This window comes from Emys orbicularis, chromosome 2 (assembly GCF_028017835.1).
Source record: "Emys orbicularis isolate rEmyOrb1 chromosome 2, rEmyOrb1.hap1, whole genome shotgun sequence".
NCBI lineage: Eukaryota > Metazoa > Chordata > Testudines > Emydidae > Emys > Emys orbicularis.
The window spans coordinates 194,082,912-194,105,594 of record NC_088684.1 but is presented as its reverse complement, the minus strand read 5'-3'; the positions used below and the strand labels follow the sequence as shown (position 1 = coordinate 194,105,594).

Genomic DNA, 22,683 nt, shown 5'->3' with positions numbered 1-22,683 from the left:
CTATCCTCCTCTATTTTCCCAGTTTAAATTACTGTTCAGCCACTTTGTCCGTATTAAAGCTCTCAAGTGCCAATGCTGACAGAAGAAGCCATACCTTAAATGACCCTGCAGAATGAAAATCTTATTATCTGCAGTGACAGCTCTTGCAAGTCATAAAGCACAATAGGAGAAAAGTAAACCAACTCAGTGTAATAAAACATGAAAATCAATGTTCGAGATAGTTTCCTCAAGGCAAACACTTTCATCTTTCGAGGACATTTGACCAAACGGAACATCATTCACTGACTGCTTCCGATATCTGCATGGGAAAAAAAAAAAGAGACAGAGAGAGCGAGAACAAGAGAACATTTGTCAGGTCTAAGCAATATTTGGGGGGAGAAAGAAACTGACGGAAACCAGTTTAATCCTAATGCAGTCATGCTGTCACTTAGCAATATGCAGGTAGTCAGAGCAATAGTGCACGTACTTTCCCTCCCTTTGTCTTTTTCCCCCCCCAAACTGCCCTCATTCAGTTGGAAAGGGATCAGGTGTTTTTGCAGAGAGAACCAACCAGGGCCTTACCATTTAGTCACTCAATTTAATTTGCAGGTGAGTTGTTAGAAGGACTGTGTGTGTGTGTGTGTGTGTGTGTGTTATATATTTGGCATTTATTTGGTGAACTTTTTTTTTTTAAGCCTAAAATAAATGTGAAGCCAGGTGGTATGTTTTTTAAAATCTCTGTCTGACACAGACTTTTTAATTATAAAGTACATGCTGCACAAGTTGGAAAGGAGTGTTTTGTGGTTTTTAAAGCAGGGTACTGAGGCAGGATTTCTACATTCCATTTGCAAATCTGCCACTACTTAACCTTTCTGTACCTTGGTTTCCCAATCTGTAAAAATGTCTATAATCACATTTAGGTAAATTAGAAGGACTCGAGATGTGGATTCAATTCCTGGCTGTTCCACAAACTTCCTATGGGACCTTGCACAAGTCACTTAATTCTTTGTGCCTCAGCAATAATTCTTGCTTTCACCCACCCTTCTTCTGTCTTGTTGATTTAGATTGCACACGCCTTAAAAAGTGTATTTTTATTTATGTTACAAAGGATCACCTAGCCCTGTGCTCTAGTTGCTTTGGCATAACTTAAACATACAACAAAATTAATACTCAAATACAACTAAAACATAGCAGTATAATTCAGTATATCCCACTATCAGCAAACTAACAAATAAAAAAGCTCAGATTGCTCTCCCTTGCAACAATTCTCTACTTTTACATTTCCTTTGCTAAGCCTGCAAAATGTTGTCTGTTGTAACTCCTTGCTTTTAAACACAACTTCTGAAAAATTCACAAATATGAGCTGAAATTTCCCAGCTTTGGTCTGTGGAAGGACCAAAATCCCTTCTGCTGTTCTTGTGCATAAGGGTGAAAAAAAGCCAACCCATTTTTCTTACTTGGAGGCATTCTGATTGTACTTTTTACTAGACCTCTAGAATAAAGAATTGCATTTTTAAATGAAATGGTATGGACTATGCACTTAAGGCAGATAGAGTTAGTCTCTGATTTGCAACCACAAAAATGCTTTAAATTTTACCCACACAAGTAGTAGTTCATTGAGAGTCAAGACAACATCATGTGTGAGTGTCTGTTTGCAAGATTCAGGCCACAACTTTGTAGATTTCACTATGCCTAGAAGCTTGGGAGTGGACCACATCCACCCTGACTGAATTGGCCTTGTCAGCACTGGTTCTCCACTTGTAAGGTAACTCCCTTCTCTTCATGTGCCAGTATATGTTTATGGCTGCATCTGTAATTTTCACTCCATGCATCTGAAAAAGTGGGTTTTAACCCACAAAAGCTTATGCCCAAATAAATCTGTTAGTCTTTAAGGTGCCACTGGACTCCTCGTTGTTTTTGTGGATACAGACTAACACGGCTACCCCTCTGATCTTTTTTGACACTTCCTGATTTTCACTAATAAGGCATTTACTTCCACTGTAATCACACAGACTACTCTGCGTCCTTCCTCCTGCTGGAGCAGAAGCAGATATGGCTAATGAATCAAGGAGCTGTGACTGGCTCCCTGATGGCTCACTGCTTTTATGCCCTCCACTGAGCAGATTTTGGCTCAGGAGAGAATATGGCCCAAAATCTAGACATTGCTTTCACATATTGAAGAGTGACTTCCTGCTTCTTTGGGAATTAATGATTTGGGAATATTTATAGTGTTTGCAGCCAGGGAGATAGTGCAGGAGACTGGAACAATCATTCAAATATGCTTGGCTCACTGTTTTGCCAACATACAGCTCGGTACAATGTATATAATGTTTGTCACATTTTCTGGGTATGAAATGCCTGTCGTAAGCCATATTAAAGTCCCTGTTAAATGTGAGGAAAAGATTTAACGATAGTAATAACTGTATAGGTTGATTTACTTGCTCAAACAGCAGTATCTAACGGAACCAGTGTCTTTCACCTGGACAAAACAGAACTTTCTTCTTCGGGTAGTGTCCCTGTGGATGCTCTACTGTAGGTGTGTTTGGGCCCCTGCACCTCTAATCAGAGAATGTAGGTAGCAGTGTCTGTTTGGCCCACACATGCGTCCACCCTTCCTCTTGGTCTGCCTGGAGGCTATCTAGCACTGCATGAGCGAACTGCCTCAGTTCCTTCTCTGCTGCAGAGTTCCTAGTTGAGATCTCCGAAGTAGAGGGGAAGAGGGTGAATTGTGGAGCACCCATAGGGACACACATCTTGAAGAACCATTGTTACTGCACAAGGTGGGACTTTGAAGTGGAGTCCGTTATTGACAGTAGGACTGTGGAGCTGAAGATGGTATCAGAGGCTGAGTCCTGAATAATTGCATAGAGTTTCCGCGAAAGTGTGGGCAGAGGCCCAGGTTGCTCCCCTGCAGATTTCTGAAATGGGGACATCTTTAACAAACGTAACTGAAGTAAGTAAGTAAACTGGACTGTTACTCGCTCTGTCTCAGGCCGAGGGCAGTTGAGAAGGAACTGAGGGCGGTTTGCCCACGCAACGCTAGATAGCCTCGAGGCAGACCACAAGGGAGGGAGGGTGCATGTGCAGGCCGAATGGATTCTGCTACCTAAATTTTCCAATCAGAGGTGCAGGGGGACAGACACACCTATAGTGGAGCACCCATAGGGACACTAGTCAAAGAACCATTGTTACTGCACAAGGTGAGTAACTTTCTCATACACCAGGATAAGGTAGTGAAAGAATCCAAGACTCACACAGAACTGAGTACCAGGACCCCCCTTGTAAAGCTTAAAGAAAAGGGTAGATTTTACCCTGGAGCCCAGCCATTATCTCACAAACCTAGTGAGAGAAACTGGACACTCCAAGCATCAGTGAACCAAGAGCTGATAATGTCCATGTAGTCAGTTGACAATCAAGGTCAGAAAGAAGTCGCTAGACAGTACCAATTGTAATACCAAACCCATATTCTGAATATGTGGTCACCACTGAGGTGGGTAGGGGGCAATGTGGCCAGCAACATAGCTGCTACTAGCACATCAGGCCGTTTGTGCTGCACCAGGTAAAGACACAGTGCAGTTTACTTCCTCCCCAGAACAGTGGGGAAACTGGGAGATTGTTGGTCTCCAAGGCCTGGAGGCACAAAAGGAGTTAGTGACGCTGAGCATCACAGCGCCTAGAAAATCACTGGAATACACAAAGCCAGAGATGGGCCCCAGGCTCCCTATCCAAGCTTGAGGAGAGATGTGTGCCATAGAATACAATTCACCAAAGCCAGTGTTGCTGGGGAGTTGCCTAAGTTAACCAACAGGAGATGCTGACTAGAGTAGGGTGTGTTAAGCCCCACTCCACTCACGGAGATAGCTGCGTCAGGCTGGGCTGCAGGGAGGTGACAGTGCTGCTAATGATTTACAGCCAGGGACCTTCTTTGGAGTTAAGTGCTTACGCTGTTTTTGTAAGAAGTGGTGGTGGAGGGCAAGGGAGGAAGACCTCATTCATAACCGTTAGCCCAGTGATCAGGGTACTCACTTGGGATACGAGTTCAAGTCCTCCCTCCATCTGAGGGGAAGGAGATCTGCCACCTCTCGGGTGAGGGCCTAACCGCTGGGCTATGGGATACTCTGACGGTGAGGCTCCCTCGGTCTCTCCTGTTGAAGCTGTTCCACTGTGGATAAATAGTCACTGGAGCAAGAGTTCTAGACCATCGGACTCTGCCATCCTGGGTGACTGCTCTAATCACCAGGCTACACAGTTGTTCTCATGGTCGTCCTCTCCCTCAGGCCCAATAAGTCTTTCTTTATTTATCCACAGTGGGACAGCTTTAATGGAAAGGTTTATGGAGCCCATGGCACTCGCCTGAAAAGTGGCAGATCCCTGTTTAAATCCCTTCTACCACTCAGATGAAGGAGGAACTTGAGCTAGGGGTTTCCCACATCCCCAGACAAGCATCTTGACCACTGAGTGAGGTCCTTCCCCTGACTATTCTTTGTGAACTTGTCTGAGAGGCCTTATCTGGTAGGTGTGTTCAGAGGACGCCTACTGGATTGGGCCCCACACACGGCTTAGGCAGCGGAACAACTGTCTTCCCTGCTTTGTGTATTACTTTGAGCCTTAGGCAGGAGATAGGTGTCCAGGCACCTATAGGGAAGCAGCAATGTGCATGCGCAAAGGCAGAAACATAGGCACTGAGGGAACTTTTACTGAAAAAATGTAGAGAGTGACTTTAGGCACCTACAGAATTCAGTAGGAATTTTGTGGATAACAGTGGTGCCTAAAAGTGGGACTTAAGTCATGGTTTTAGGTGCCTAAGTACATTTGTGAATCTAGGCCCAAGTGACAATCTCCTTCCTAGGCTATTCCACAGGCAGGAGTACAATGTTCTCTCCCTTGCTCAGGGCAGATCTGAACTGAAGCCACGGTCTAACCCTGTACCTCTTTAGAATGAGTACTGCAGGCTCAGGAAGCAATGCTTATCCACCTAGAGCAATATAGAGCCCTAATGAAGCTGACTGTATGTCAGTTCTCACAACCATGCATGGAGTCTCTGGAACATAGATGCAGAAAAATTGTGCATAAATGCTTAACACATCCATTCACCTAGCAACTCTACCTCCACCAAAAGCTGCAAAAATAGCTTGGAAAACATTTCCCGAAGACATTATTTTTAAGTGTGTTTTAATTACCGTGGCTTTTTTAGAAAATCTTTCAACTTTTAAATGAGTTGTTGCACAGGGACAAGCCTAGGAGGTGGTCAAAGGACTAAGTGGTTGCATTTAATACAAGGAAATAAATGTTAAGACAGCAATGCTGTCTGTTTTGCTATAATTGTCAAAACCCACTTCATCTAGCCTGTATTGCACTACATCAGTGGTGGGCAGCCTGCAGCCCGTCAGGGTAATCTGCTGCCAGGCCGCCAGACAGTTTGTTTACATTTGCACGGCCACCCGCAGCTCCCAGTGGCCATGGTTTGCCATTCCTGGCCAATGGGCGCCACGGGAAGCGGCGCGGGCCGTAGGGACGTGCTGGCCGCCGCTTCCCACAGCTCCTATTGGCCGGGAATGGCGAACCGCGGCCACTGGGAGCTGTGTGCAGCCGTGCAAATTTAAACAAACTGTCTGCCGGCCCGCGGGCCTCAGGTTGCCTACCACTGTACTACATGGTGTGGGGGATAGAGGCTGTGATTTTCCCATTTTGATGCGAAGCAAGCAGGGACTAATTGGCACTGTCTTTAACAGAACTTTAATAAGTAATGAAAGTAATTGTGCATAAATAGAAAAAGGCATGCTGGCCATAATTTCTGTGGAAACGGCAGCAAACCATTCTAGTGACACATTTTATATTGATTTGTGTGAAAAAGAAACAATACTTTTTTGTAGGATTCGATAGCTATTCAGACTGGACAGAAATAATTGCAATGTCAAAAAAAAAACAAAAAAAAACACCCTGCAACAAGACTATAGAAACACTAAATAGTTTATTATTATTTATTTATCCTTGTGGATTACCTGAGAAGTGATATCCAATAATGGACCACAGTATGGTGCAAGAGGATCCAGCAGTTTCTTGGGGAAGTGGATAGGACCAACCCCTGTCCATTCCTTCCCTTACCATGTAAACATTTGCAAGAAACTCCAGAAAAGGAACCTCCCCAAGCTTTCCTCCCCCGTAGCCCACTCCTGCAGGTTTTTCACAGAAAGGGAGTGATTTGGCCCTATAATTATAGTAAAGGGATATGTTCTGCTCAGAACACTCATATTCAGAATACTCACCTATATTAAAGTGGTGGAAATGTAACATTTTAGGCATCTAATGCAACATTGCCACTAAGTGACAGTGCAAAATTTCAAAATCATTAGTATAATGTTATGGTTTTCAATAATAACAACCATTATCTGCATTTCTCACTATATTGTTACAAAGCAAAAGGAGAGAGGTGTTAAACTATGTTCTCAGAATTGCCAGACTTGTTCTGAGGTGCGGGAAATGTTTTTGACTTATTTGACTTTCCTTCAAATATTGCTATCCATCCATTGTAGTCCCTGCACAATTTTGAAAAAAAAGGAAACCTGCATTTGCACGTAGATAAGACCTGACTATACGTATGGAAATATGGTTGGTATTTAACTTCAGTATGGCTGAGTAAGTGCCAATAAGAAAACAAGAAAAATAATCCATTCAAATATTATGAGTTCAAAATCCAGTGAGTGAGACCTAGAGCATATCGGGATGGGTAAGAAATTGGCTTGAAATGGAAACAAATTGGGGCTTCATTTTTATTTTATTTTTTTTAATAGCTGGGACTTTGCAGGCCACTGCTGTACTTGGCAACAGCTTATAGCATTCTGAGTAGAGCTGGGCCAACTATTCATAACAAACAGTGTCTGCACTGCACTATTTGCAATCTTTTGAATCTTATGACTGAACAAGCTTCAGCCTGTGAGTTGCTTACAAAATGTTTGTTGTGATTATTCCTTCCTATATTTCATCTGCACAATTCTATACTTGAGTGGCAGTTTAGGTTTTAATATTAGAATGTAGGTTAGTCCCCTAGGACACGTGGTATTTTTTTTTCTCCACACTTCGATCAGATGACTGAAACTTTATAACTGACTGTTGGTTCCTTGTGAAATGAATTTCATTTTGCCATGAAACAACTTTTTCTTCATGATTAAGTGAACTCTGGCTACAGCCTGAAATTTGCTTTCCATGAACATGTGTACGTTTAAAGAAAATATTTCTGTAACTTGTTCACGTAATACAAAAAAGGGGTTGTAACTGTTCAGTATTAAATTGTATTTAGAATCTAAATAGTTACAATGGCCAAAACATTCAAAATTAGAAACCTAAAGTTAATCTCATAAAGCCATAGTTAAGAACCTAAATAAGAAGCTTGTTGAGCACCTAGCAGTTAGTAGGTGGTCCTCACTTTAAAAAATGAGGCCAAATGTTTAGATGCTTATATATTAAAGCTGGTTGGGAAATTAATTTTTTTATTTATTTTCATTGATATTTTGGGGAGGTTTTCTTGAAAAACTGAAAACCAAAATATGTTCAATTTTTAGTTTAAATCTGAAAAAAAAGGGGTTTCAGTTGCTAAAAAACAAAAACAAAAAAAAAGCAGTGTTGGATTTTATTTCAATGAAAGCCCTGATGAAAATAGAAATATATTTAATCTCCCTGTACTATATGCCTTAAATGAAAGAGAAAAAAGTAAACATATTAAGTGCATTCCTCAAAGCTTTCTTCCTCCCCACAAAAATCTTCTTTTGGTTTTAGTAGTAATAAGATGTAGGACTTGATGGCGCTTGAAGATAATCCTTTGTTCTTATCATACATCTTTCATCTAAAAATTTCCAGGATTATATACAATGCTGAGACTTACATTTTTAAAACCATGCTCATGAGCTGTGTGCACCCTGGTGAAATACACATGCACACAGAAGTGAGCGTATGTGCAAATCCTTGACTTATATGCGCAGATCATGCATTGTGCATGTGCACTTCCTAAAAATATGGCACATAAAGGCTGTGCGTTGCCTGTGGTCACTTTATAGGGACATTGAAATATCCACAATGGCTAGTCCCCTATTAGGCCACATTACTACCATTTACTTTCCTCTTGAATCTGAAAAGGAAGAAGAAAGAGTGGTCAGCACAAAAGCACGAGATCTGCTTAATAAATGGCATAATCCAATTGAAAAATAAAATAGCAAGAATAAGGGAAGGCTTTATACAAGCTGGGAATACATGTTAAATCTATAGATCATCTGTTTGGTTGGACTTTATTGTACTGGTACCAGGGAGTGCTGTTTGGGAAGCAGTTATGAACTAAAGGAACATTGTCAGCACTCTGCTCCTGTGTGTGATGACACTTCAGCACAAGGAGGTAGCAGATGTAGTAATTAAGTGTTCTCAAGAGGCTGTAAAATGAGTTGATTAGGTGAATTACTAGACCTAACAAAGCCACATCAGGATCAAGAGGCAATCGTGCATCGGGAAATATTAGAATTGACGGCATCTTGAAATTCTCTTCTACGCTGTCTGTCGTGTGCTGTAAATAAAGGAGGTGCTCTAATGTTAACATATCCCATGGAAGAAAAAAGAAAAATATTTGACACTCTCGTTTAAAACTCTGATAAAACCTTGTTCATTCGCTTTTTGATCACTTACATCCTCTCTAATTCTCACACACACAAAAAAGCAGTCTTGTCTCACTTTTCAGCAAAGATTTAATGGTATTGTGTTATAGTGTTAACGTTAAGGCCATGTCTCTATTATGGGGAGTATACCAGCGTCACTACAGCATATCCCCATAGTGTAGATGCAGTCTTAACAGATCGAAGGAATTTATCCATCTGTGTTAGAACACCATCTCCACTAGTGACAGTAGTGAAGTTGATGAAAGCATTCTTCTGTCAACCTAGTTGTATACACAGTAAGTTGGCATGCCTACATCTCTCAAGGTTGTGGATTATTCGCATCCCAGAGCAACATAGCTATGTCAACCTAAATTTAAGTGTAGACCAGGCCTAAAACTCATTTCAGTAAGACTCTTATTACCAATGTTCTGTGAAACCTGTTGCTCTTTCATGGATGCATGAGTTATAATGGCAAATGTATTGTCTATAGTAAAAATTATAACATTTTTCATCCATACATCTCAAAGTATTTTACAAAAGTGAGTAAATGTTATTGTTCCAGTATTACAGACGGTAATTGAGGCACAGAAAGGATAAGTTATTTGCCCCCATGTCACTCAACAAGTCAATGAAAAGAACTGGGAATACCACTCAGTTTCTCTGATTACTAGTTTATGCTCTTTCAGTTGGCCACAGATGCCTAAGGATCCACAAGAACTGGACCAGCATTTTCTGCAGATCTTGGCCTTCTACTAGAACTGCTAACAGCAACCCCTCACTCTTCCACTCTGCTGCATTCCCCACCTCCCACAGAACAATGTGACAGCTCACGAACAGCTGTGCCACTGTGGGAGTGACTCAAGTACACCGCTACCTCAATATAACGCGACCCAATATAACACAAATTTGGATATAATGCGGTAAAGCAGTGCTCGGGGGGGGGGGGGAGCTGTGCACTCTGGTGGATCAAAGCAAGTTCAATATAACACTGTTTCACCTATAACACGATAAGATTTTTTGGCGCCCGAGGACAGCGTTATATCAAGGTAGAGGTGTAACTGATATTTGCAATTAAGGCCTCATCCAGAGAATGCCAAGCATCTGCAACTCCCATTGAAATCAGTCTTCAATCCTAAAGAAGATCACGACCTTGACTTTCTCATTCAGAGAGCAAAATCTCATTTGATTAGGGGCTCTCGTTAAAAACTGTTCCACAGTGATTTACATCTCTCATTTACTTTTAGTCTATTCCAGCTGTGTACTTTAGGATCCTTCCCTGTTAGAGCTATTACATAGGAGGCAGGCCCTCTGAGTAATCAAGAAACTTTTAGCATTTGTAATTTCTCAGGTTTGTGTCATGCACCAGGTTATAGTCCAGTGGGAAGGGCTGGTAATCAAAACCTCAAAAGTTTTTTCAATCAAAGACAGAAAATGGTTTTCAGGAAAGAATTTACTGAGGACCTTGTTATTCCAGCTAGTGGGTAACCTGGTTATGAACGTCATCAGTTATTTACAGTAGAACCTCAGAGTTACAAACAGCTTGGGAATGGAGGTTGTTCATAACTCTGAAATGTTCGTAACTCTGAAGAAAACGTTATGGTTGTTCTGTCAAAAGTTTACAACTGAACATTGACTAAACACAGCTTTGAAACTGTACTTGAAGAAGAAAAATGCTGCTTTCCCTTTTTTAGTAGTTTGCATTTAACACAGTACTGTACTGTATTTGTTTTTTGGTTCTTTTTTTTTGGAGGGGGTCTCTGCTGCTGCCTGATTGCGTGCTTCCAGTTCCAAATGAGGACCCCAAAAGCTTCTTTGCAATTTCTTGTCATATGAATTAAACAAAAAATAATTGTTTCTTTTTAAGCGAATAGAAGATGGTAATTACCTAGAAAATACCACCTTTTTGTTGCTACCCTCTAGTGTAATACGTGGCGTATATTCTGAGTATTATTATTATGAATGTATTTGAATTACTGTAGCAAGTAGGGGCCCTAGTCATGGACCAGGACACTGTTGTGCTAGGCACTGTACAAACACAGAACAAAAAGACTGTCCCTTCCCCAAAGAGCTTACAATCTTATGAGCAAGAATTTAAACTAAGACTTTTGGACATCACTAGTGGTTTTCTTTCTGATGCTTCAATTTCTGGGTGCCCAACCCAAGACACCTTTTAAAAGTATTGAATTTTCCCTCAGCACTTTCTGAAAATTAGGCCCCTTTAAGGTGTCTCGATTTGGGCACCCAGAAATTGAGACCCCTAAAGTCACTAATCATTTTTAAGACTCATGGCCTAATCTTGGCCTCTTGCTTGAGTCCATCTAGTTGGCAAAAGCCATTTCGTTATTGGCTTTAATTCTGAAAACCTTACTAACCTTTCCTAGGTCATATGTCAGATAGTGTATGTATATTGGGACCACAAAATGGCATACATCCATGAAACCAACAGTGAAAGAAATATATGGCATTTCCAGTCAGAAAAAAAAAAAAAAGTTAGAGGGCCTTGGGAGGGGAGGGAGAGAATCTTCTATCAGGAGACAATCTACCCTACTTTCTTTTCTCACATTCTTAATTCTGTGACTTTTACTTGCTTTATCGCTTTTCCTGATTCCCTGCAGGCCAATGCTGACAGCTAAGCCTCTGTTTTATCTTGAACTGTTCAAACTTTGTCAGAAAATGACTTACCCTGCTGCGTTTGAAAGTGGCTGCATGATTGCAACGACCCACCTACTGGTTGCTCAGGGTCCAGATGATCACCAGAGTTTGAGTGAAATCGTAATGACAGCCCCGGAACAGCTGGCAGATTGTTAAAATATATGCTCTTTTACTGCTTCCAATAGAAGGCCAAGAAATTGAATTAATTTTTTTTTATTCCATCTAAAAACAATTATCCAGCTCCGATCTCACTGTAATATCAATATCCAAAGAAGAATATTAGGTTTTGACACCATTTGTTAACACAGTCATGTTGCTAGAACCACTTCTGAGCAAAGTCATGCAATTTGCATTGTCCATAGTTGTTCTGATTGTTCAGTCTGTGGTCTTTGATAGCTGCCTCCAGCCTTGACTGCTAAATATCCATGTGGTTTTTCAGCCATTGGACCAGCACAAATCAGCTTTACAACACACTAGTATTGCAATAGTCACAACCATTAGATCATGCAGAGTGTATGATAAAATGTAGATATTCAGTGATAGTGGCACCATTCATGCCTCTAAAAATCAGGCTCCATTGAAGTTTCTCTTGTACATTTTCAGTGGCTTTTATTTGTGCCGAAATTTGATAACGCCATGAACAGCTTTCTATTACAATACAAGATAAATGGAGACAAGAACCGGAGACATCTCTCTATGCCCTCAATATCTCTAAATAATAACATTCACATTGTGTTTTACATCTTCAAAGTGCTGTACAAGCAGTAACTCATCCCCATGATCACCTCTGAGCAGTGGATATATAAGTAAATATGTTTATCGCCATTTTATAGAACATGGAGGGAGAGAGGCCACATATTTTCTTGCCCAAGGCCATAGAGAATCTTGTGCCTGTGTAAAGAAGACAACCTAAGACTCAACTTCATTCCTTCCTCTCTCAAGAAGGGGCTCTAAGACCTGTAATTCAGTTCTGATTTTGGGGTGATGTCATTTTGACAATCACTCCAAAGAAAAAGGAAGCCAGCACTTAATATTTTAAAGCCGAGGAGGAAATCAGTAGCAAAGTGAGGTCTCCGGTAGACACAAAAATGGAGCCGTAGGAGCACAGACTGTTGTGGTGCTGTTTTGCAGTTCATCTTTAAGTTTCTCACTAGGGTAGAATGGAATTACTCATATCCTTAAAGTTACAGATATGCTTAAGTGTTTTGCTGGAGCAGGGCCTCACTTCTTAATCCAGCTCAAGACCTAATGGGATGAATCTAAGGTTGTACTTCACACAAGAGTGCCTTGTTTTGGATTAACACACATTTTTGTTTCCCTTCTTTCGTAGGTAGAAGTGCAGTTTTCAATGTGAAATTTGTATACTGTCTAGCTAGTCCATTTCCTCCTGTCTTCAGTATTTTGATAGGGACTGATCCTGTTGAGTGCCTCTTACAACATACTGAGTGTCCTCAACTCCCGTTAAGGTCAATGAGATTTGAAGGCACTCAGCAAGCTGCAGGATCGTTATGTCAATAATCTCTAGAGTAGACGTTCAAAACCACACAATATGATTGCTAATGGCACAGATGCAGGCCAGACAGCCTAGTGGATGAGTTACTGAAGAGGGACTTAGGATAACTGGGTTCAATTCTTGGCCCAATCACAGATTTCCTGTGTGATTGTGAGCAACTCAGTTAATCTCTCTGTGCCTCAGTTCCCTATCTGTAAAATGGGCATAATACTTCCCTACCTCACAGTGATGATGTGAGGCTAAAATCTGTTATTGATTTGTGAGGTGATGGTGGTAAGGGTCATATTGGTACATAGACAGATTTGCCAATGACTTAATGAAAGACTTAATGATGAACAAAAATAATAATAAGCCACTGGTCACCTTAAGAAAAGTTACCTTTAGCAAATTAAAAGTTGTAGACTGTGATATATGCCTGCCTAGATGCATGACAGCTGGTATCGTTGCTTCTACACTGTTGTAATATAGGACAGTGTTTCACCAACGTAGTCTATAGGGCCAGATTTTAAATAGTCACTTTTTCATTAATGAGTAGTAATATGAAAAAAATCTGTATATTACAATATTTTTTTTTATTTTTTTCTCTTCTTCTTCTTCCCTTACAGCTCATGGCCAATGCTATCCTGTTTGTCAGTGTAAATTTGTATGGGGTCTTTGTGAGGATTTTGACGGAAAGGGCTCAGAGGAAGGCATTCCTTCAAGCCAGGAACTGCATAGAAGACAGGCTAAAGCTGGAGGATGAAAATGAAAAACAGGTCAGTTTAAAAGTGCTCTTCTTTCTTTGGTATTATTATAGATACATGTACTGTAAGTTGAGAGACTAATTCATGAGGAAAGGTCTTTAATTACCTTATTGCCAGGGGAGTTTCTCTGCTTTGCATTTTACTCTTGATCTGCCAGAAAAACATAACATGCAGGAGCATCCACATAGTTAGCATTAGCTCACGCACCAAAGTGGAAAATTTCTAGGCTGGGGAGAAAGGTAACATTTTAGACAATATAGAAATCATATTTTTATTTGCATGTGGAATGTAAGGTGGATTTTAGACATCCTGTACAAATTTCTCTTCGCCTAGGTGTATGTCTGCACCTTCCATAAATATTAATGAGAATTATGGTAAAAACACACTTTACAGGGAGAACAGACTCCAGTGTTGCAGCCAAACAGTTTGAACCACAACCCATCCCTCCACTCATTTAAAAATAGTACTGTTTTTAGTATATTTCACTTAAAACTACAGCAATCAGCCTTCCACACTGACACGGAAATAAGGTATGATAAGGAAAATCACTGCAGCAAAACTTATTATCACTCTCTTGAGGCCTGATCCAAATCCCGCTGAATCCCAGTCAGTCTTTCTATTGACTTCAGTGGAGTTTGGATCAGGTCTTCATGGTGGTATTCTGTTCATAGTCTATGATGAATAAGTAGGGCCTTTTCTTTAAACAACTTTGGGTAGTTGGGTAAAATGGGACTTGGATCCAAGTCACTCCTTGCTCTTAGGTTTGGTTTTGTGAAACAAAACCTGCTCTGGTGAGATTTTCCAAAATCAGGTCTTCCCCCAACCCTATCATTGTCTATCTCTTTTTGTAACACAGTCCAAAACAGGGACCATAGATCATAGAAATGTAGGGCTGTAAGGGACCTCAAGAGGTCATCTAGTCCTTCCCCCTGTGCTCAGGCAGTATCAAGCACACCTAGACCATCCCTGACAAATGTTTCCCCAACCCATTCTGAAAAACTTCCAATGATGGGGATTCCACAGCCTCCCTTGAAAGCCTATTCCAGAGTTTAATTACCCTTATAGTTAGAAAGTGTTTCCTAATATCAAGCATAAATTTCTCTTGCTGAAGATTAAGCCAATTACTTCTTGTCCTTCTTTCAGTGGACATGGAGAACAACTGATCACCAACATTTTTATAACAGTCCTTAGCATATTTAAAGATTTGTTATCAGGCCCTATGTCAGTCTTCTTTTCTTAGGACTAAACATGCCCATTTTTTTATTTTTTATTTTAGTGTTTTCTTGATAGGTAGGGCCCTACCAAATTCACGGTCCATTATGGTTAATTTCACAGCCATAGGATTTGAAAATTTGGTAAATTTCATGTTTTCAGGTGTTTCAATCTGAAATTTCATAGTTTTGTAACCGTGGGGGTCCAGATTCAAAAGGGGATTATGGGGCGGTCACAAACCTGTTGTAGGGGGATCACAGGATTGCCACCCTCACTTCTGTGCTGCCTTCAAAGCTGGACTCTGAAGGCAGCAACCGTGGAGCTTCCTGCAACAGGAGGAGGTTCCCGGAGGTGGTCTGAGCTCCCCCCAAGAGCGGCTATGCAGGGGTGGACCAGTCCTGTTCCTCCCCAGCCCAGCCAGAGCTAGGAGTCCCCTGGCTGGGGCGCTCCTAGCAGCAGGGGGAGATCAGACCCACCTCCAGAAGCCTCCTCCAGCTGCAGGAAGCTCTGGGGCTGCTGTCCAGTCTCAGAGCATACTGCAGCAGAGGAAGGCACCCGAAGGTGGGTCTGAGCTCCCACTGAAAGCAGTTGTGCAGGGGTTGGACAAGTCCTATCCCTCCACAGCCCAGCCGGAGCTAGGAGCCCCGTGGCTGGGGCACTCCTAGCAGCAGGGGGAGATTGGATTTCACGGAAGGGCTTATTTCACAGTCTGTGACACATTTTTCATGGCCGTGAAATTAGTAGAGCACTACTCATAGGACAGGTTTTCTAAACCTTTTTGTCATTTTTGTTTTTCTCCGCTGAACTCTCTCCAATTTGTCCACATCTTTCCTAAAGTGTGGTGCCCAAAATTGGACACAGCACTTCAGCTGAGGTGTTACCACTGCTGAGTAGAGTGGGACAATTACCTCTCATCTCTTACATACGACACTGCTGTTAATACGTCCCAGAATGATATCAGCCTTTTTGCAAATTCATCACTTTGTTGACTCATATTCAGCTTGTGGTCCATTATAACCTCCAGCAGTACTACCATCTAGCCAGTTATTCTCCATTTTGTAGCTGTGCATTTGATTGTTCTTTCCTAAGTGAAGTACTTTGCACTCGTTTTTATTGAATTTCATCTAATTGATTTCAGATCAATTTTCCTTTTTTGCAAAGCTGTTTTCAATTCTAATCCTATTCTCCAAAGTACTAGCAACCCCTCCGAGCTTGGGATCATCCACAGGTTTTATAAACATAGTCTTTACTCCATTATCCAAGTTATTAATGAAACTATTGAATAGTACCGGACCCACCACATGGTACATCTATGGGTAGCGGAGTATGGCCTCTGTGAGACCCCACTAGATACGGCCTCCCAGTTTGATAGTGAACCACTGATAACAACTCTTTGAGTACAGCCTTTCAACTACTTGTGCCACCCACCTTATAGTAATTTAATCTAGACCACATTTTCCTAGTTTGCTTAAGAGAATATCATGTGGGACTGTGTCAAGAGCATTACTAAAATCAAGGTATATCAAGTCTACTGCTTCCCCCTTTCCTCTAGGCCAGTAACCCTGTCAAAGAAGGAAATTAGGTTGTTTTGACATTATTTGCTCTTGACAAATCCATGCTGGCTATTCTTTATAACCCAATTATCTTCTAGGTGCTTACAAATTGTTCTAGAAATGCCTCTTATTGATTTGGTGGTTTATAGTAGACCCCTACCATGATGCCACCCTTATTTCCCCTCCTTTTATCTTTACCCAGAGACTTTCAGCTGGCGTTTCTCTCATCTCTTTCTGGACCTCAGAACAAGTGTATATATTCTTGCTGGATAATATAATGTCTCTTCCCTTTTTTACTCCTGTCCTTCCTGAAAAACCTATACCGCTCCATACCAATATTCCAGTCATGAGATTTAGGCCACCAAGTCTCGATTATGTTACTTAAGTCATAATTTAGCTTATGTACTAATACTTCCAGTGGTCTCTGTTTGTTCCCCATACTCCTTGCATAGATAGATGTACTGTGTGCATGCGCATGCGCATGTGTATTTATATAACACATACATAGATACCTCTGACTTCCTTGCCTTTGAATTTTGGGAGTTTGGATAAAATGTGACCTTCATTCAAATCACTCTTTGTTTTGGTTATGATTTTACAAAGATTAAACCCAATTGACAAGGGAGCAGATTTTCCAAGTGCATGGCATTTAGGCACCCAAGTCACAATGAAATTCAGTGGGACTTAGATACCTAACTCTGATTTGTGCCTTTTGAAAATCTATTTCTGTGTTCTCAAACCAAAGCACCGTTTGTTTTGCCCATCTCTAGTTATTTTATATGTGTCTTTGATAACTATCTGTAAAAAAGCAAAGAAGCAAACACCTCCCCAAAAACAATAGACAAAAGAGAGGCACTTTGCACAATTTTAAAAGTAAGATACACGTGATAAACATTTTTCTAATTGAATAAGCAAGTACACCAGTACACTTAGTAGCTTACATTCTTCACTTTAATACATTGGCAGAAATTACTTTATGCAGTACAATATGCAGTGGTGAAAAGCACTCATTTACCAATATACAGCACCTTCAAACAACTTTTGGTGACTTCAACACAAACTAAATAACAACACTTTTAAAACAGTGAGGGGGGGAACCCCAACTCCCTCCCTCCAAAACCCCACCAAGACCTGATTACAAGCTACCATACTCTTATCAGTCCATTATGGCCTAATGTAGCCCAAGTTTCCAGTTGATAACACTCTGAGGCCTACCTATCATGCGATTTAGTTCCACTGAGAACTCTAGGGCTGTTGAAAAGTGGAGAGGTGGGGATAAAATGACATTAGTGAACTACTTGGGCATGTATATGCATCCTGGTACCTTCATTTGGAGAATTACAAATATTAAATGTAAAAAAAGAAAAGTACTGATACTTTTAATCCGATTTTGTTCTAATGTAAATGCCCTGACCCAAATACTGTAGCCTTTTTACATTAAGAATTTCAAACCAAAATGTTAAAACCCTTTCCCTGATGTTCCTATGCATGTAATTAATGAAACAGCAAAAACAGACCCCTGTTGACTTTTGAACACACACAATCTTTTAGACTTAAAATGGTGACTTTGTGAAGACAGAGCTGCAGCTGTATCTACCTGCAAGGGACATTTCCTCCTCTGTGGATTTCCTCCTCTGTGAGATTTCCTCCTGCTACTACATCTGTAGTAGCAGATACACATGGTAATTGTGGTAAATCTGTTTATAATGGGGAAAGCTAAGATCTCTCTTTTTTTGTATACAGCATGTTCAGAAAGTCAGCATCCCCTGTAGTAGGAGCATGCAAGAAGGCATTTGAAGCAGGGTGATTTAAAAAAAATTAATTTAGCATTTACAACTTTTTTTGCTGCGTGCAGTTAAGACAGATAAATTATCTCATTGGCATGGCAGCATGCATTCATTATGCTGCCAGATGGGAGGCTAAGGTTCAAAAGCAACCACTGAATCCAAGGCTCTGGGCCAACAGAGACTGTGCGCATAAGAGAATAACTGTGATCAGCCTCTTGGGAAAAGCATGCTGCTCCTGTTATTCATAAATCTCAGCAGCAATACCATCCTTTCTAGAGCAAGCCTCTTAATGTAAATATTGTGAGTTCCATCCTGCTGCTACTGAAATGAATGGCCAAACTCCCAAAGGAGTAGGCTTTGGGCCCGGAATGTGTAATTGCAACCAAAATACCTGCATTTTTCTTCTCTCTCTGTTTTACCCATATTTTCTGCTCTACAATCAAGAAAGCAGGAAAAGATTAATTTAGGTGGGGATTGTCACCTGCCTCGTGTGCAAGGAGCTCCCTTCCCCTATACTGCATTAGCTACTTGCATTGGAAGTCACAGCACAGCGGGAAGAGCAGCTTTCTGGAGCTGCTACTTCCCCTCCATTGCAGGTTGGTGGGGAGTGAGTGGAATCTTGGCCAGTGCAGAGAACAAAGGGGGAACCAGGGAGGGAATTGCGACTTGGTGAGTAATAATTCCCTTCCTGGTCTGCATTTGGGGTGGGGCAGCTACCTGCTGTTCCTTACCATGGGCAGATTGTAAAGATACTACTAACCCCCCACCACCATGTTAGAGTTGTGTGATATTAGCAGTGCTTGTTTATTGGGTATTCACTTGCCAATGCTTTTTTTGTTTTTGTTGTTTTTGGCAACTATGGCCTGGTCTACACTACGAGTTTAGGTCGACTTTAGCCGCGTTAAATCGAATTTAGCCTGGACACGTTCACACGACGAAGCCCTTTCTTTCGACTTAAAGGGCCCTTTAAACTGGTTTCTTTACTCCACCTCCGACGAGGGGATTAGCGATAAAATCGGCCTTAGGGGGTCGGAATTGGGTTAGTGTGGACGGAATTCGACGTTATTGGCCTCCGGGAGCTATCCCACAGTGCTTCATTGTGACCGCTCTGGACAGCACTCTCAACTCAGATGCACTGGCCAGGTAGACAGGAAAAGCCCCGCGAACGTTTGAATTTCATTTCCTGTTTGCTCAGCGTGGAGAGCACAGGTGACCACGCAGAGCTCATCAGCACAGGTAACCGTGATGGAGTCCCAGGATCGCAAAAGAGCTCCAGCATGGACAGAACGGGAGGTACGGGATCTGCTCGCCATATGGGGAGATGAATCAGTGCTGGCTGAACTCCGAAGCAGTAAACGAAATGGCAAAATATTAGAAAAGGTCTCCAAGGCCATGAAGGACAGAGGCCATAACAGGGACGCACAGCAGTGCCGTGTGAAAATTAAGGAGCTAAGGCAAGCCTACCACAAAGCCAGAGAAGCAAACGGAAGATCCGGGGCTGAGCCGCAAACATGCCGCTTCTACGCGGAGCTGCATGCCATTCTAGGGGGTGCAGCCACCACTACCCCAACCGTGTGCTATGAGTCCCTCACTGGAGAAACACACAGGGAAGCGGGTTCGGGGTACGAGGAAGATGAGGATGAAGATAATGTAAATAGCTCACAGCAGCAAGGAAGCGGAGAAACCGGTTTCCCCAACAGCCAGGATATGTTTATCACGCTGGACCTGGAACCAGTAACCCCCGAACTCACCCAAGACCCTGTGGGCACACAGGGGACCTCTGGTGAGTGTACCTTTGTAAATATTACACATGGTTTAAAAGCAAGCGTGTTTAATGATTAATGATTAATTTGCCCTGGCAATCGCGGCCAGTACAGCTACTGGAAAAGTCTGTTAACGTGTATGGGGATGGAGCGGAAATCCTCCAGGGACATCTCCAGAAAGCTCTCCTTCATGTACTCCCAAAGCCTTTGCAAAAGGTTTCTGGGGAGGGCTGCCTTATCCCGTCCGCCATGGTAGGACACTTTACCACGCCAGGCCAGTAGCACGTAGTCTGGAATCATTGCATAACAAAGCATGGCAGCGTATGGTCCCGGTGTTTGCTGGCATGCAGACAACATCCATTCCTTATTGCTCTTTGTTATCCTCAGGAGAGTGATATCATTCACGGTCACCTGGTTGAAATGGGGCAATTTTATTAACGGGACATTCAGAGGTGCCCCTTCCTGCTCTGCTGAACAGAAATATTCCCCTCTGTTAGCCACGCGGTGGGGGGGAGGGGTGAAGTGATCATCCCAGAGAATTGAGTGTGTGGGGGAGGGGAATTAGTTGGGTTTGTGCTGCACGTTAACCCTGAAACCGCAGCCCCTCCTTTTACATTGCAAACCCATTTTAAATGGCCAACCCAACGGGTGCTTGGTATGGTTAATGAGAGCAGTACTGTTTTAAACCATCCCCACATGTTAACAAGGTTAAAAAAGCCAAAAGACTGTGTCTTACCATGGCTGCCTGCAAGCTGAAATCTGTGGCCTGGCACTGTGTGAGTGATCTCTCACACCAAACCGGCAGGCCCTCAATATAAGAGGAAAAATGCGACCTTGTAACGAAAGCACATGTGCTGTGTGATGTGAACAGCAAAATTTAACGTGAAAGAGTGTACCCATTGTTCTCTAAAATGTATCTTTTTTAACCACCTCTCCCTTCTCCTCCACCAGGTGCAAATCTTTCTCCTTCACAGAGGCTAGTGAATATTCGAAAGCGGAAGCGAAGGACGCGTGATGAAATGTTTACAGAACTACAGACTGCCTCCCACGCTGACAGAGCACAGCAGAATGCGTGGAGGCAGTCAATGACTGATTATAGAAAAGCCCAATATGAGCGAGAGGAGAGGTGGCGTGCTGAATCGCGGGCTGAAGAGGAGAGGTGGCGTCAGCTTGCACACAGAAGGCAAGAGTCGATGCTCCGGCTGCTGGAGCATCAAACTGATATGCTCCAGCGTATGGTTGAGCTGCAGGAAAGGCAGCAGGAGCACAGACCGCCGCTACAGCCCCTGTGTAACCAACAGCCCTCCTCCCCAAGTCCCATTGCTTCCTCACCCAGACGCCCAAGAACACGGTGGGGGGGCCTCCGGCCACCCAGTCACTCCACCCTAGATGATTTCCCGAGCAATAAGTGTTAAAGTTTCAAAGTTTTAAACTGCAGTGTGTCCTTTTCCTTCCCTCCTCCCCCACCCATCCCGGGCTACCTTTGCAATTATCCCCCTAGTTGTGTGATGAATTAATAAAGAATGCATGAATGTGAAGTAACAATGACTTTATTGCCTCTGCAAGTGGTGCTCGAAGGGGGGAGGGTAGGGGAGGGTGGGGTGGTTGGTTTACAGGGAAGTAGAGTTAACCGGGTGGGTGGGGGGGCGGAGATTTCATCAAGGAGAAACAAACAGAAGTTTCACACCGTAGCCTGGCCAGTCACAAAACTAGTTTTCAAAGCTTCTCTGATGCGCACCGCGCCCTGCTGTGCTCCTCTAACCGCCCTGGTGTCTGGCTGCGCGTAATCAGCGGCCAGGCGATTTGCCTCTACCTCCCACCTCGCCATAAATGTCTCCCCCTTACTCTCACAGATATTGTGGAGCGCACAGCAAGCAGCAATAACAATGGGGATATTCTTTTTGCTAAGATCTGAGCGAGTCAGTAAGCTGCGCCAGCGCGCTTTTAAACGCCCAAATGCACATTCCACCACCATTCGGCACTTGCTCAGCCTGTAGTTGAACAGGTCCTGACTCCTGTCCAGGCTGCCTGTGTACGGCTTCATGAGCCATGGCATTAAAGGGTAGGCTGGGTCCCCAAGGATCACGATAGGCATTTCAACATCCCCAACGGTTATTTTCTGGTCCGGGAAGAAAGTCCCTTCCTCCAGCTTTCGAAACAGAACAGAGTGCCTGAAGACGCGAGCATCATGTACCCTTCCCGGCCAGCCCACGTTGATGTCGGTGAAACGTCCCTTGTGATCCACCAGGGCTTGCAGCAGCATTGAAAAGTACCCCTTGCGGTTTATGTACTCGGTAGCTTGGTGCTCCGGTGCCAAGATAGGGATATGGGTTCCATCTATCGCCCCACCACAGTTTGGGAATCCCATTGCAGCAAAGCCATCCACTATGGCCTGCACGTTTCCCAGAGTCACTACCTTTGATATCACCAGGTCTCTCATTGCCCTGGCAACTTGGATCACAGCAGCCCCCACAGTAGATTTGCCCACTCCAAATTGATTCCCGACTGACCGGTAGCTGTCTGGCGTTGCAAGCTTCCACAGGGCTATCGCCACTCGCTTCTCAACTGTGAGGGCTGCTCTCATCCTGGTATTCTGGTGCTTCAGGGCAGGGGAAAGCAAGTCACAAAGTTCCATGAAAGTGCCCTTACGCATGCGAAAGTTTTGCAGCCACTGGGAATCGTCCCACACCTGCAGCACGATGCGGTCCCACCAGTCTGTGCTTGTTTCCCGGGCCCAGAATCGGCGTTCCACGGCATCAACCTGCCCCAGGAACACCATGATTTCCACATTGCTGGGGCCTGTGACTTGGTCTAGGTCCATGTCCATTTCCTCATCACTCTCGTC

General features: G+C 42.9%; 1 protein-coding gene across 1 annotated transcript in view; it reads left to right on the top strand.

Moving 5' to 3' along the window:
- ADCY1 (adenylate cyclase 1) overlaps positions 1-22,683 on the top strand; it is a 241,557-nt gene that overhangs the window by 66,105 nt on the left and 152,769 nt on the right. Inside the window, exon 2 of the mRNA XM_065399454.1 lies at positions 13,386-13,535. Coding sequence (XP_065255526.1) covers positions 13,386-13,535 — 150 coding nt within the window. The remainder of the gene's footprint in view (positions 1-13,385; positions 13,536-22,683) is intronic.